Genomic DNA, 15,034 nt, shown 5'->3' with positions numbered 1-15,034 from the left:
TGTGCACACGCAGGCGTGCCGCCATCTTCTCCTCCCACCGTGTTTGTGTGTATTTCATGTATTCTCAATTTTTTTTTTCCTTTTGTTAACCACCTTGTCCCATATTTCTGCAAGGAACCGCTCTGTTTCTGGGAAGAGGTCTCCAACTCTCAGTCAGATGCTCGATGCTTCCTTGCCACCATCTCGTCTGCTCAGATCGTTGAGATGTCTCCCATGGAGGGTATACTCATTCCACTGGTTAATGTTTTCTTCCATAGTGATTTTTCATTTTCCTGAGTTGGCATCTCATTTAAGTTTTCTGGTCGATATTTCTTATCACGATTGCATACACACACATGGAGTTCTGAATCCTGTTCAATTTTGTTGAAAGTATATACTTAGAGGTTTTATCTGACCTTTGTGTGATATTTTTTTCATGTGTGTTACTTCTCTAGCTCCTGTCCAAGGTAGTGTTAATCTAAGTGTGTTTGAGCGTAAATATCATTTCAGTTCTTATTTATCTTTAAATTTTACTGATTGAAATGGGACCAAGATATTTTTATTTTTTAAAAAAATCAATGTTGGTATTGATAAAAGTGTTTATTGTCTTTGTTGTATTTGTTAACTTTGAGCTCTGTTTGGCAGGTTTTTAAATGCCTTGAACTAAATTTTGTCAAAGGTTTTCCCTATTTCACACTACTTTCTATTTTCTTTGCTTGTTGATATTCCAGATATGAGGGTATCAAGAGTCCCGATGAAGGGTCTCGGCCTGAAATATTGATTCCCATCCATAGATGCTGCCTGACATGCTGAACTCCTCCAGCAGTTTGTGTGTAGTTCTCTAGATTTCTAGCATCTGCAGGTCCTCTTGTTTCCCAGATACTTGTATGTTTCTTGAAAGAACAAGCTGGTAGTGGGGTTGTGTGGATCTGTTGGTAAAATATTAAATAAAATCATTAGAAAGAGATGGCATAGGGTTGGAAGGTGTAGAATCTGTTGGTAGAATTAAGGAACAGCAAATGTCAAAAAAAAAAAAAATCCCTGATGGGAATTGTATAGAGACCTCCAAACAGTAGTAAGTATGTGGTCCACAAATTACAATGGGAAATAGAAAATGCGTGCCAAAAGGGCACACAATAGTCATGGGGGATTGTCATGCAGGTGATTAGGAAAATTAGGACGGTGTTGGTCTCAAGTGGAGGAATTCCTAGAATTCCTACAAGATGCTTTTTTAGAGCAGCTCGTGGTTGAGCCCATTTGGGGATCAGCTATTCTGGATTGGGTGTTGTAATGAACCAGAATTAATTGGGTCACTTAAATTCAAAGAACCCTTAGGGGCAAGTGATCTTAATGTGATCAAATTCACCCTGACATTGGAGAAGGAGAAGCTAGAGTCGATGTGGAATAAAGAGAATTAGAGAGGCATGAGACATAAATTGGTCAAAATTGATTTGAAAAGAACACGGGCAGGGATGAAAACAGAGCAGCAATGGCAGGAATTTCTGGAAGCAATTCGGAAGGCACAGGATATATACAGTGGCATGCAAATGTTTGGGCACCCCTGGTTAAAATTTCTGTTACTGTGAATAGTTAAGCGAGTAAAAGATGACCTGATTTCCAAAAGGCATATAGATAAAGATAAAAGATTTCTTTAATATTTTAAGCAAGATTACATTTTTATTTCCATCTTTCACAGTTTCAAAATAGCAAAAAAGGAAAAGGGCCCAAAGTAAAAGTTTGGGCACCCTGCATGGTCAGTACTTAGTAACACCCCCTTTGGCAAGTATCACAGCTTGTAAACGCTTTTTGTAGCCAGCTAAGAGTTCCAATTCTTGTTTGGTAAATTTCTGGGTTCAGTGTTTAGTAGCAAAGCACTGACTGTGGAAATTACAAATCAGAATATTATGACAGTCACAGAGCCCAGCAGCACTGAAACAGGCCCTTCGGCCCTTCTAGTCAATGCTGATCTGCTTTACTTTTTACTGCCTCGTTCCAACTACCTGCACCATAGCCTTCATTAAATGTCAGCACATATAACCGTGAGATTCTTTTTTCTACAGGAACACTTAGCAAATCTGTAGAATAGCAACGGAATCAATGAAAGATCAAGTAGAGCATATAATTCAACAAACTGTGCAAATGCAAATATAATTAAATATCAATAAATAACAAGAGCAATGGTTGTAACCCTGGGGAACCCAACTGGGCCGGGCCTTGAGTCCAATAAACAGCCTCCCACCATCACTCTCTGCTTCCTACCATCAAAACAAATGTGCATCCAGTTCGCCAGCTCTCCCTGGATCCCATGTGATCTAACTTCCCACAGCAACTTACCATGCTGAACCTTGTCAAAGGCCTCACTGATGCCCATGTCGGCCACGATCCTGGGACAGAGGTGTCACAGATCAGAGGGCATAGATTTAATGAGGACGAAGAGGATTATAGGGATCTGAGGAAGAGATTTTTCTCTCGGGGGTAGCTGAAATCTGGAACACACTGTCCGATTTGGTGGTGGAGGCAGGTCCCTTCACAACATTTACGAAGTGAGTGAGCACTGAAACTGCCGAGATACAGTCGGCTATGAACCGAGTGCTGATAAATGGGACCAGTGTAGACAGTGAGTGGATGGTCAGAACAGGTATGGCCGGCCAAAGGCCTGTTTCCGTGCTGTGTGATCCACCACTCCGGACATGACAAATTAACGATGGTGACACCGCACGGCATTGATTTCAAAACTCCACAGCCCTCTCCAACCTGAAGTAAACCAGACTGAACCCCTTTGTCACCACTGTGAATATCTGTTTCTGTCAAGGTAACATACAAATTGGTCACTTCTGCTAAACAACTGGCAATTGATTAAGTCCCTGTGTCGTCTTCGATTAATGTTGCTTCCTTACAGCAAAATTAACCCTCTCACTGTGTCAGAATCAGTGATAAAATCCGACCCCAAACACTGTGTTTTCATCCCTGCACATTGTAATTTGAACCATCTCACTGAGGGTCTGATGGAGACACAACCCCTGCCCTCTGCACATGTGATCACATCTCCCCTGCTTCTGACATTTCAAATACCCTCAGAATGGTTTTCTGATTCAGTCTGAAGGTTATGGTACATTCAGCTCATCGTCAGACCTGACAAACCATGTCTTCCCACAGCTGGTTCCACCTGTTGGTGTGTCCTCTTTCCTCCACCTCCAGGGAAGCTGCATCTCCACACAAACTCCTCACTTGAGACGACTGTCTGTACCCGTGACACAGGAAATCACATCACTGTCACTCTCCTGATACCATCCGGGAAGCGGTACCGCAACATTAAAGCCAGGACCAACAGGCTCCGGGACAGCTTCTTCCACCAGGCCATCAGACTGATGAATTCACGCTGATTTGAGTGTAGTCTATATTACATTGTCTGTTTTATTTATTATAAACTATTATAAATTACTATGATTGCACGTTGCACATTTAGATGGAGACGTGAGGTAAAGATTTTTACTCCTGATGGATGTAAGAAATAAAGTCAATTCAATTCAATTCCTGATTCCGTGTCTGAGCTGCTCGCCTCCGGGTATCCTCCGTCAACAAGCTTCTTCCTCAGTCACCATCTGTCAGATTATAAAAAACAATTAAAACGATCTATCAGACAGCTCCTGTACCCCTCCACCCCTGAACAGGTTCCCCTGTTAAAACTCTCTGCTCAGCCCCTTCCCTATTCCCTTTCCCTTTCAGACTCCCGATGTGCCAGCAGATCCGAATTCACCGTGTGGACATTTCTACCCCACAGGAGGCTGTACAAACCCGTGTCCTTCTCTGATGCACAGCTCAGTGACCCCAATCCCTGTCTGCACTCGCAGCCCATGACGGTGACAGCTGTCCTAGACTCTGTAACTCACAATCTTGTAACACACAATCTTGTTCACAGCAAGTTTAGACAGTCATTAATATGAAGAGAGAATTGTTGTTTCCTGAAAGGACAGGCGAGCGAAGCTGTCTGATCCAATTCACCAGATGGTCCGGTGTTTACAAGTTAATTTGTCCCGGGACCCACTCATAACCCCGACCCACACAGACAGACAGACTGTCCCTTCGCCCCAAACCCCCTGCACAACCACAAGGAATTGATCCACGGCCCGGGCTCGGTCGCAAAGTGAAAACCGGGGCTGAGGAGAGCCCGGAGACAAACACCCCGCTGCCCACTCCACCAACAACACGGCACAGCCGGACACATCTCACAACACCGGATCCGGTCCCGATGAAACCCGAATTTCATTTTGTTGTTCCAGATCGGACCCAACAAAAGGTGTTTTAAAACTGAAGCGCCCCCTCACGTGACGTCACACAGCAGCCCCCCCCACGGGCCTGACGTCACCCATGGTCTCCCCGGATCTGCATCCGCTGTCACGAGCACGGTGCCTTACGTCACACACGCGCTGCTGTGCTCGAGCTTTTTCGGTTTAACGGCTGAGCTACTGAGCACGAGCCACGCCCCCCCCCGCACAGTCAACAGAGGAATTGAACTGATTGCAGAGCTGCGCTATTCCCATTGGTGCGAAGCGATGTCAGTCACTGGTTACACCCAATAGCGGAGCCGGACCTGCCGAGAGGGCGTTACCCCCGCTGACATCTCTTCTCAAAGAGGAACAAATCCCGAAGTAAATGTCCGCTTTCTGATTTATTTCCATTTCCCTCCGAGGGAAGTTGGGGCGTTTGTGAAGCGTCTCCTGCGGCCGGAGTCTGATGTATCGCTGAGAGGTAGGAGGAGACCGCTCGGCCCGTCGGTTTGATGCCGGTTCCCCGGGGAGGGAGAGGGGGATTTTATTGAAAGGATGAAGACGGTGAGAGAGGGGGCGGACAGGATGTTTGTCCCGGTGGGGACAGGAGGGGCTCATCTGTGGAAAGTCTGAGCCCACGGTGGTGGCGATTCACCACATTGGGGGGCAAACACCGGCAGACTGTTGCCCTGCAAGCGGGGCCAATGGTCCGGGCAAAGTGACAAGTTTTGTGTTTTGTTGAGATTGTACCGGGAATATGGTGTAAAATCCCGCTCCCCACACTAACCCGGGTTATACAGACCAAAGAACAAACTGCCGGAGGAACTCAGTGGGTCGGGCAGCATCTGTGGAGGGAAATGGACCGTCAACATTTCGGGCCGAGACCCTCCCTCTGGACTGAGAGTGGACGGGAAATAGTCAGAGAAAAGAGGTGAGGGGTGGGGATGGGGCAAGAGCTGGGGAGTGAGAGGTGGATCCAGGTGAGGGGGAGGTGGGAAGGTGGAAATAGTGACGGGGTGGGAGGTGAGTGGTTGGGGCAACACGGGGCTGCAGAAGATGGAAATTAATTCAATAGAGGGTTAACAAAGAGATTAGAGAGTATTTGTTATAGAGAGTGCAATGAAGATTCACCAGACTGATCCCTGGAGTGGTGGGGTCATCATATGAAGAAAGATCAAATGTGATAACCCTTTCATTTAGAGAATCGAGGACTGAGAGGTGAACACGTTGAAATGCACAACATCATTACCGGTTGAACCAGGGATCCCAGTCTCTGAAAAAGGGGGTGGACTGTCCGGGACTGAGATGAGGGGAAATGTCTCCACTCCGAGGGTGATGAATGTCTGTAAATCCCCACCACGCAGGGCAGTGAAGACTCAGTGATCGTCCTCACATAAAACAGAGGCCGGCAGATGAGTGGAGACCGAAGGGATCGAGGAAATGAGGATCAGGCAGAAACATGTGGCTGAGATGGGAGAGCAGCCGCCATCTTGTTGATGGTTCGAGGGGCTGAATGGCCATCTCCTGCTGTTTCTCAGTGTTGCTGTCCAGTGAGGCCGGGGGGAATGTGAATAGAAATGAGTGTTTATAAACATGGACTGATTTAAATGAAACCTGCACATTTCCTGTTTGGGTCTGAATTGTGTGTTGGATCAGGATGGGAATCGAGCCCATGACTCTGTGACCTGGAGGTGGAGGGAAAGGGACAGAGAAGATATGGAGAGAAAAGGTAACCATGTATTTGTTGTAAATATGGAATAATGTGGGAAATGCAGCGGATGGGTCGGACAGCATGTGAGGGGCAAGGAGCAGAGTCACCGGTCCGGGTGGGAGACCATCCACCCGTCACCTGATCCCGTTTCCTGTTCACGTTTTCCCGCAGATCTGCAGCATCTGCCGGTCACTGCTCTACGTGTCCCTGTAGCTTCACCTTTCGCCCGTTCAGACAAGGCAGTGAGATGGGATCTGTCACGTCCTCTCGTGGGTGGACAATATGTTTTTATCTGCAAAATTTTCATCATGTTTCATTCCACTGTTTTTACCTGCTGAAGTGCAGCCAATGTTTCTGGGTGTATGATCAATTTATGTGAGAATTTAGCCTTTTCTATTTATCTGAGCTTCTCATAAATGTGTACACTTTAGTTAAGCTTCACTCCAGAATTTCCAATGCAACAACCCAGTCAGTCAAATAGCTCCACACAATTAAAATAGTTTATTACATTTTTTTATGTTGTACTACTTACATAATTTAACTATTTAATATATATATATATTTCTTATTTTAAATCACAATTGTTAAAATCTATTATTATGAATTAGGTTCTACTGCTGCCGCAGAGACAACGAATTTCATGACATATGCCAGTGCTATTAAACCTGATTCTGATAATTGGTATGGAAGACCCACCACCGGTCACCTGATCCCAGTTACCACACATTGTAATGTGAGATTGAAGCCTTTTCCATTTGTTTGCATTCTTCAGAAATGACAACAATTAAATTTCCTTCTGTGGCTCCAAAGCAGCTCAGTCTGTCTAATATTTCCACACAATTAAAATGGGGAATTTGTTTGTTATCAGCACATACTGAGCTACAGTGAAAATCTTGTCTGACATACCATCCACACAGTTTGATACATGATGACAGTACATTGAACTGATATACGACAAAACAATAACTGTTACCAAGTATTATGGCTGCAGAGAAAGTGCAGTGCAGGGTCACATTGTGAGGTCGAGTCCATTTTATCGGACTGGAGACCATTCATTTGGCTTATAACCGCAGACAGGAAGCCGTCCTTAAGCCTGGTGTTACGCGCTTTAAGGCTTTTGTATCTCTTCCCTGATGGGGGAGCGGGTTTGCAGCAAGAATGTCCAGGTTGTGAGGACCTTTGAGTACATGGCCTGCTTTTCCGACGCAGGGGAAGTGTAGGAAGAGTCCATGGAGGGGAGGCTTGTTTCTCTAATGTTCTCTGTTCCCCAAAGTTCTCTGCAGTTCCTTGCAGTCATGGGCAGAGCAGTAGCCGTACGAAGGCATGAAGTATCGACAAGAAGCTCAGAGACCTCGGCCTTCACCCTGCCTTGTGTAGCTGGATCCTGGACTTCCTGTCAGATCGCCGGCAGGTGGTAAGAGTGGGCTCCCTCACCTCTGTCTCTCTGACCCTCAGGACTCATATCCCGCAGGGTTGTCTCCTTGGCCCCCTCCTTTACTCTCTTTATACCCATGACTGTGTCGCCAGCCACAGCTCCAATCTGACAAGGCTCGGTCCAGACAAACTTTTCAACCTTCTTCAGGAGATTAGTCAGAGGAAGAGCGATATCTACAAAGTTCTTACAGAACTTATGATAATATCCAACCATTCCCAGAAACCTTCTAAGAGGCTTCTTACCAGTTGGAATAGGAACTTCAGAAATTGCCTGAACAGGAGCCAACTTGCCACGACCTACTACATAGCCAAGATAGGTCACAGTGGCATGGCCAATTTCACTGTTAGCTAAGTTAACTGTAAGGTTGGCCTGGGAAAGCCTGTCAAACAGCTTTTCTACTGCAGAGATATGCTCTTCCCAAGTGTCACTCCCTGTGACTAAGTCATTAATATAGGCAACTGTGTGTTCTAACCCTCGAATTACAGAATCAATTATTCTCTGGAATGTTCCTGGAGCATTTTTCATTCCAAATGGCAAACCATTGTATTCATACCACCTAGAAGGTGTCACAAATGCAGAAATTTCTCTACCTCTGTCCGTCCATGGAATATACCAATACCCTTTAAGCAGACCAATCTTTGTAAGAAATTGAGCTTTTGCAACCTTATCGATGCACTCATCCACCCTAGGTATAGGATGGGCATCTGTTTTCGTTATTGCATTTACCTTCCTATAATCAGTGGAAAATCTAACACTGCCATCAGGCTTGGGCACAACAATGCAGGGTGAGCTCCAATTTGATGTTGAAGGCCTAATAATATAATTTTTCAGCATATATTAAATTTCTTGCTCAGTCAATTTACACTTTTCTACGTTCAAGCGATACGGCTGTTGTTTAATTGGTTTGGCTTGACCAATATCTGTGTCATGTACTGTGACCATGGTTTGCTTGTCAAAATAAGGCTTTATCATATTTATGTGTACCACCTGTGTTAGTTTACATCGGGCAGGTGTTTTAATAACATAATTCACATCATTACTTTGAGAGACTATTTCATACGGTCCATTGAATTTCGCCTGAAGTGGATTCGGCAACATTGGAAATAAGGCCAGCACGTTATCCCCCACCTGACATTTTCTTTTGCAAGCCAGCTTATCAAACCAACACTTCATTTTATTTTGAGAAATCTTTAAGTTTTGTCTCGCTGGACTACAGGCTTGGTGTAGTTTATTTTTGAACTTCAAAACATAGTCTAACAGGTTAACATGTACATCCCCATCAGTCCATTGTTCCTTTAACAAGGTCAAAGTTCCCCTCACTCGATGACCAAATATAAGTTCAAATGGACTATGCCCAGTCTTTCCTGTACCGAGACACTTATTGTGAACAAAAGCAAAAAAGACAGTTTGCCTTCATCCAAGTCTTTTCCATTTTCTGCACAGTATGTCTTAATCTTTGTTTTGAGGGTAGAATGAAATCTTTCCAAAGCCCTTTGCAATTCTGGATGGTACGCAGACGATGTAATTTTTTTAGTTCCCAGTTCATAAACTACCTGCTGGAACAATCCAGATGTAAAATTACTTCGTTGATCAGACTGGATTTCTCTAGGCAAAGCAAATAAAGTAAAAAAAAACTGATAAGAGCCCTCCCCACAGTTTTAGCTTTAATATTTCTGAGAGGTATTGCTTCTGGGAATCTGGATGCAGTGCACATAACAGTTAGCAAGTACTGATGGCCAGCTTTAGTCTTTGGCAATGGGCCAGCACAATCTACTATAGCTTTGGAAAAGGGTTCACTGAAAGCAGGTATAGGCCGGAGTGGGGCCACTGGGGTGAACTAATTGGGTTTACCCACAGCTTGACAAGTGTAACAGGTTCTGCAATAGGTCACAACATCTTTCCTCAAATTAGGCCAGTAAAATTCTTTCATAATCCTGCTTACAGTTTTATTCACTCCAAAATATACAAGATATTAAGAGGAATAGATGGAGTGGACAGCCAGCGCCTCTTCCCCAGGGCACCACTGCTCAATACAAGAGGACATGGTTTTAAGGTAAGGGGTGGGAAGTTCAAGGGGGATATTAGAGGAAGGTTTTTTACTCAGAGAGTCGTTGGTGCGAGGAATGCACTGCTTGAGTCAGTGGTGGAGGCAGATACACTGGTGATGTTTAAGAGGCTACTAGACAGGTATATGGAGGAATTTAAGGTGGGGGGTTATATGGGAGGCAGGGTTTAAGGGTCGGCACAACATTGTGTGCCACAGGGCCTCAACTGTTCTAGGTTCTCAATGGCCACCTAAGGGCATACTGTGGGGGAAAGTTAAAATTTCAGTCCTATATACTTTAGGGACTACAACTTGGTGAACAATTGCCCATTCCTCACTCACAGGTATAGCAGGTGGCCTCTACTTCCTCATTAACACTCCATCCTTGAGATAATACCCGACTGGCACTTTCTTATTCGCATCATCTGAGACAGCTGTTTCTTTTAAAGGTTCAATCTCAGGGTCTCAATTCTGTTCTGCTATAAACTCCTTCCAAGACAGGGATAAATCCTTCTCATCAGACTTAGTACCTGAATCCTGTTGAAACAATGAAGGCAGAAAAGACCCTTACAAGTCATCATAACCTGATCCCGATTTTGGCTGTCATAGGTACCAGAATCATGCTGCACAGAACCGTCTCCATTGGCAGACTTTTTAGCCATACTTCGAGTTACTGCACAGGAAGGATAAATGTTAAAATCCATCTGTGGGTCGTCAGTGGTTGGCTTAGTTGTCAACTGCACTGCAGGAACAACTTTACCATCTGCCAGGACATTCCCTAACAGCAAAGTAACATCTTCCACCAGTAAACTGGAAGATAATCTGAATTTAACAGGTCCTGAAACCAAACCTGACTGTAAAGTTACCCTGTGCAATGGCACAGAAACCATGCCACCCCCAATGCCTTTAATAAGATTTACCTCACCAATGTTAGTCTCATCACCCAACTTTAGAACGCTGTCTAACGTAACTGACTGAGAAGCCCAGTATCTCGAAGAATTTTCACTGGTACTGGGGTTGACCCTTCCTTTACTAATACAAACCCATCTGACATAAAATGATCGAATCCCTTCTTAACTCGGTCAGACCTCTCAGTCCTTAACTAAGCCTCAACAGAATGTTCAGAACCCTGTGGGTTTATATGTGCTTCAACATATAGATCACAGGCATTTCGGATGGCCTCCTTTTCCTTTTTCTTCTTCAGGATGGAATAATTAGCCATCATATGACCAGCTTTCTTACAATAGTAACAAGAAAGATCAGAATATTTCTCCTTCAACTGCTTCCCTTCATCCTTACTCCTGTTACTAATCCCAGCTTTAACTTCTGGTTTACCCTGGTTATTCCTGCTACTCTTTTGGAAGCTCTTATTCCAGGTAAACTGAACCTTACGAGTTAAAGCAAACTCATCTTCTAATCTAGCAGACTATTGAAAAGTGGCAGCATCCTTTTCATCTAAATATGTCTTCATGTCATCAGGGATGCACCTTTTGAATTCTTCAATTAAAACCAACTCTTTCAAGCTGTTAAAATCATCATTTACATTTTCATATGTGTGCCGGCGTTCAAAACACACAAACTTCTCATAAGCAAATTCCATACAACAATTTTCTTAAATTTCTAAACCTTTGCCTGTATGCTTCTGGGACCAACTTGTAAGCTTTCAGCACAGCCTGTTTCACAATGTCATAATCAGCTGCTTCATCAACTGTCAAGGCAGAATAGGCTCGCTGAGCCTTCCCCTTAATTACACTTTGTCAGAGAATTGGCCAACCCGCTTTTGGTCACTTTAAACTCTGAGCAAACTTCTCAAAATGCTGGAAGTATTTATCAACCTCTGCCTCATCAAATGGAGGTACCAATTTAACTTCCTGACTGGACTCAAACTTATCACCAGAGTGTAACACTAGACCCCTTTGCAGCAATCTCTCTATCTTTTCCAGCTCAAACAGCCTCTGTCTTTTTGCTTCCTCCCTCTGTTTTTCTGCCTCTCTAGCCTCAAACTGCCTCTGCCTTTCTGCAGCCTCCATCTTTAATTTTTCTAACTTGTTCTGGAGCTCAAGCTCAGTGGGCTTACTTTCAGGAAACACCTCCAACTCCTCCACTTTAAACACACCCTCGGATACACAATGCTCAGTTATTATCCTCTGCATCTGTGACCTCCTCATTGTCAATTTCACCTTTCCAAGTTTTAACCTTTTAGCAATACTCAACAACTCAATCCTTCTGGCATCCTCTAATGCTTCAGAGGTTGGCGCTTCCAGAAATCTATCAATATCCATTGCTGCTGATTTTTCACACACAAATAAATCAAAAGGGATTTCCCAATGAAATTGATAATTAATCAATCAATATGCCCCCACATTTGTTCATATCCCAGACGCAGGCCCCAATTTTGTTACGAACCGTAACGCTTTAGAAACGAACCAGCAGCAATAGACTACACCCGGAGTCTGGTTTTGATGTTAAAATCACTATCTTTATTAGTATCTACTTATAAGATAGTAACTAAAACAAGATAAACAAAATTGAACAGTGTTACGTGTGTGTGTATATATATATATATATATTTAAATATAACTCCCAAACTATTGAGCTTAGAGGCTTGAGATGGTAAAGTATGAAAGTTCAGTTCATCCATGGAATAGTTGATGAGACAGATATTTGTAATCCAGGGTAAATGTCGAGACAAGGCAATTATGTCAAATTCCATAGGTTCCATGGTGGTAAAACAAGAGAACAGTCGCTGTAGATTTTATCCGTTGTCGTTCTAAATCCACATACGAATTATCACCGAAAGGGACTTGTCACAAGGGGTATCATGGTCAAGTGAATTACCAGACCATACCCAGGCACATAAGACATAAGTGGTCTTCACAAATCCGATCCACTCCGATGGATCAAATGAGGTGATAACATTTGGTCTCGGACTGAAACGTCGACTGCGCTTCTTCCTATAGATGCTGCTTGGCCTGCTGCGTTCACCAGCAACTTTGATGTGTGTTACCACACATTTGATGTTCGCTGAATCAATAACTAACCCACCCTTGTGGGCATAGGAAAGTTCTAAACAGTGACCCTTGACCACTAGTTCCCTTCTTTCGATCCTTCCATTTTTTCTCCTTTGTCTCCATCTGACTGAGTGTCTGTGTCCTCGGTTAAAAATAAGCAAGCTGTGAGCAATGTAAACAAGCTGCAAGTCAGACTGATTCGCCTTCTTAATCTCTCCCTCTCTCTTAAAATGACAGTCCACAGGAAATGAAACCTCGAGATTCATATCAATGCCCGCTCCCCAGTGTGAACTGACTGGTGTGCCAGTAGTTGGGATGACTGACTGAATCCTTTCCCACAGTCTGAGCAGGTGAACAGCCCCTCCCCAGTGTGAACTAGCTGATGACTCTGCAGGGTGGATGATCGAGTGAATCTCTTCCCACAGACTGAGCAGATGAACGGCTTCTCCCCAGTGTGAACTCGCAGGTGACGCTGTAGGGTGGATGAATGAGTGAATCTCTTCCCACATTCTGAGCAGGTAAACGGCTTCTCTCCGGTGTGAACTCGCTGATGACTCTGTAAATCAGATGATCGAGTGAATCGCTTTGCACATTCTGAACAGGTGAACGGCTTCTCTCCAGTGTGAACTCGCTGGTGACTCAGTAGGTCGGATGATCGAGTGAATCTCTTCCCACATTCTGAGCAGGTGAACGGCCTCTCCCCAGTGTGAAGTCGCTGGTGACTCAGTAGGGTGGATGACTGAGTGAATCCCTTCCCACATTCTGAGCAAGTGAACGGCCTCTCTCCAGTGTGAACTCGCTGGTGGGTCAGTACGTGAAATGAATGAGAGAATCTCTTCCCACAGTCTGAGCAGGTAAACGGCTTCTCCCCAGTGTGAACTCGGTGATGACTCTGTAGGTTGGATGACTGAGTGAATCCCTTTCCACATTCTGAGCAGGTGAACGGCTTCTCCCCAGTGTGAACTCGCTGATGACTCTGTAGGTCGGATGACCGAGTGAATCTCTTCCCACAGACTGAACAGGTGAATGGCCTCTCCCCTGTGTGAACTGACTGGTGTGCCAGTAGGTCGGGTGACCAAGTGAAACCCTTTCCACAGTCTGAACAGTTGAATGGCCACTCCCTGGTGTGAACTGACTGGTGTCTCAGTAGCTGAGATGACAAAGTGAATCCCTTCCCACAGACTGAGCAGGTGAATGGCCTGTCCCCTGTGTGAACTCGCTGGTGACTCTGTAGGGTGGATGAACGAGTGAATCCCTTCCCACATTCTGAGCAGGTGAACGGCCTCTCTCCAGTGTGAACTCGCCGGTGAGCCATCAGGTCAGATGAGCGAGTGAATCCTTTCCCACAAATTCAGCAGATGACCAGCCTCTGCCCAGTGTGAACTGACTGGTGTGTCCACAGGTGGGAAGACCGACTGAATCCCTTCTCACACACAGAACAGGTGAATGGCCTTGACCAGTGTGAACTTACTGATGTACCTTCAGCTGAGATGACTGAACGAATCCATTCCCATTACCTGAGCAAGTGAATGGCCTCTCCCCATGTGTAAAATGATGGACGTGCCAGTCAGTCAGATGATCGAGTGAATCCCTCCCCACAGTCTGAGCAGGAAGGATGATCGAGTGGTTCCCTTGCTCCACTTCTTAAATATCTGGACAGAGACAGCAAAACTGGTGTGTTGTGTTCAAAATTCCCAGAGACAAATTCCTTGTAGTTTTTAACCTGTAAAAAGATTTACAAAATCCATCAATGGGTGAAGGACAACATTTCAGATGAGATTACTTTAGTCACCAAGGAGTGATCTGACATCACAGTTACAGTGAGGGTCAACCCAAGTTGGAGAGAGAAATCATCTTCTAACTGTGCAGAGTGCTGGTATCTGGAATTAAATGGTATCTGGTATCTGGAATTGAACTCTCTGATGCTCTTCCTGTCTCTATACGAATGGGGCATTTCTGCCATCTCAAATATGTGACTCGGATCAGTTTGACTCTCTCCACTGGTATTATTCCCTGTTCCCACTGAGCTACATAGGTCTCTGGCTCCACAGTCACCGAAACACTCTCACACAAATAGCCTTTGTTGACCTGCAGCTGGGATTTTCTTTTATGCACAGTGAATTTAAAGTGCCACAGTTTAAACACCGTATAAAAATTTGCTGCTGAGATGAATGGTTGGTCTGTTAAAAGGATATAAAGTGAATATTAGTATTATTTAAGGTTCTTGTCACAGTCATAGAAAAGTACAACACAGAAACAGACCCTTTGGCCTATCTAGTTTGTGCTGAACTATTTTAACTTTCTACTCCCATATCCCTATCATCCAGGTACCTACTCATACCTCATAAGTGTCGAAATTGAGCTCACATTCACCATTTGTGCTAACTGCTTATTCCACAACCGGATGACCATCTGTGTGAAGAAGTTTCCCCTCATGTTCCCCTTAACGTTTCACCTTTCACTCTTAACCCACGGCCTCTGGTTGTAGTCCCACCCAATCTCAGTGGTAAAAGCCAGCTTGCATTTACCCTATCTATACCCCTCATAATTTTGGTACACCTCCATCAAATCTCCCCTCAATCTTCT

The 15,034-nt window shown here is 44.5% G+C and overlaps 2 protein-coding genes and 1 long non-coding RNA gene across 4 annotated transcripts in view; 2 read left to right on the top strand and 1 right to left on the bottom strand.

Annotated features, from left to right (window-relative positions):
* The window catches only part of LOC134341663 (zinc finger protein 239-like), a 42,991-nt gene extending 39,053 nt beyond the window's left edge, over nt 1-3,938 (top strand). The window contains exon 4 of one of the 2 annotated variants that reach the window (XR_010016828.1): nt 115-3,938. The gene's annotated coding sequence lies outside the window, so the exon portion shown is untranslated. The remainder of the gene's footprint in view (nt 1-114) is intronic. The other variant, XR_010016829.1, reaches the window with a different exon arrangement.
* A 685-nt stretch (nt 3,939-4,623) lies between these two features.
* The window catches only part of LOC134341677 (uncharacterized), a 22,265-nt gene continuing 11,854 nt past the window's right edge, over nt 4,624-15,034 (top strand). Inside the window, exons 1-2 of the long non-coding RNA XR_010016841.1 lie at nt 4,624-4,728; nt 5,904-5,976. This is a non-coding gene — a long non-coding RNA (uncharacterized LOC134341677). The remainder of the gene's footprint in view (nt 4,729-5,903; nt 5,977-15,034) is intronic.
* Nucleotides 7,383-15,034, bottom strand: part of LOC134341673 (gastrula zinc finger protein XlCGF57.1-like) — a 27,752-nt gene continuing 20,100 nt past the window's right edge. Inside the window, exon 3 of the mRNA XM_063039599.1 lies at nt 7,383-13,797. Coding sequence (XP_062895669.1) covers nt 12,711-13,797 — 1,087 coding nt within the window. The 3' untranslated portion in view covers nt 7,383-12,710. The remainder of the gene's footprint in view (nt 13,798-15,034) is intronic.

Source organism: Mobula hypostoma, unplaced genomic scaffold (assembly GCF_963921235.1).
Source record: "Mobula hypostoma unplaced genomic scaffold, sMobHyp1.1 scaffold_36, whole genome shotgun sequence".
Taxonomy (NCBI): Eukaryota; Metazoa; Chordata; class Chondrichthyes; order Myliobatiformes; family Myliobatidae; genus Mobula; species Mobula hypostoma.
This window is presented reverse-complemented; position numbering and strand designations above follow the sequence as displayed.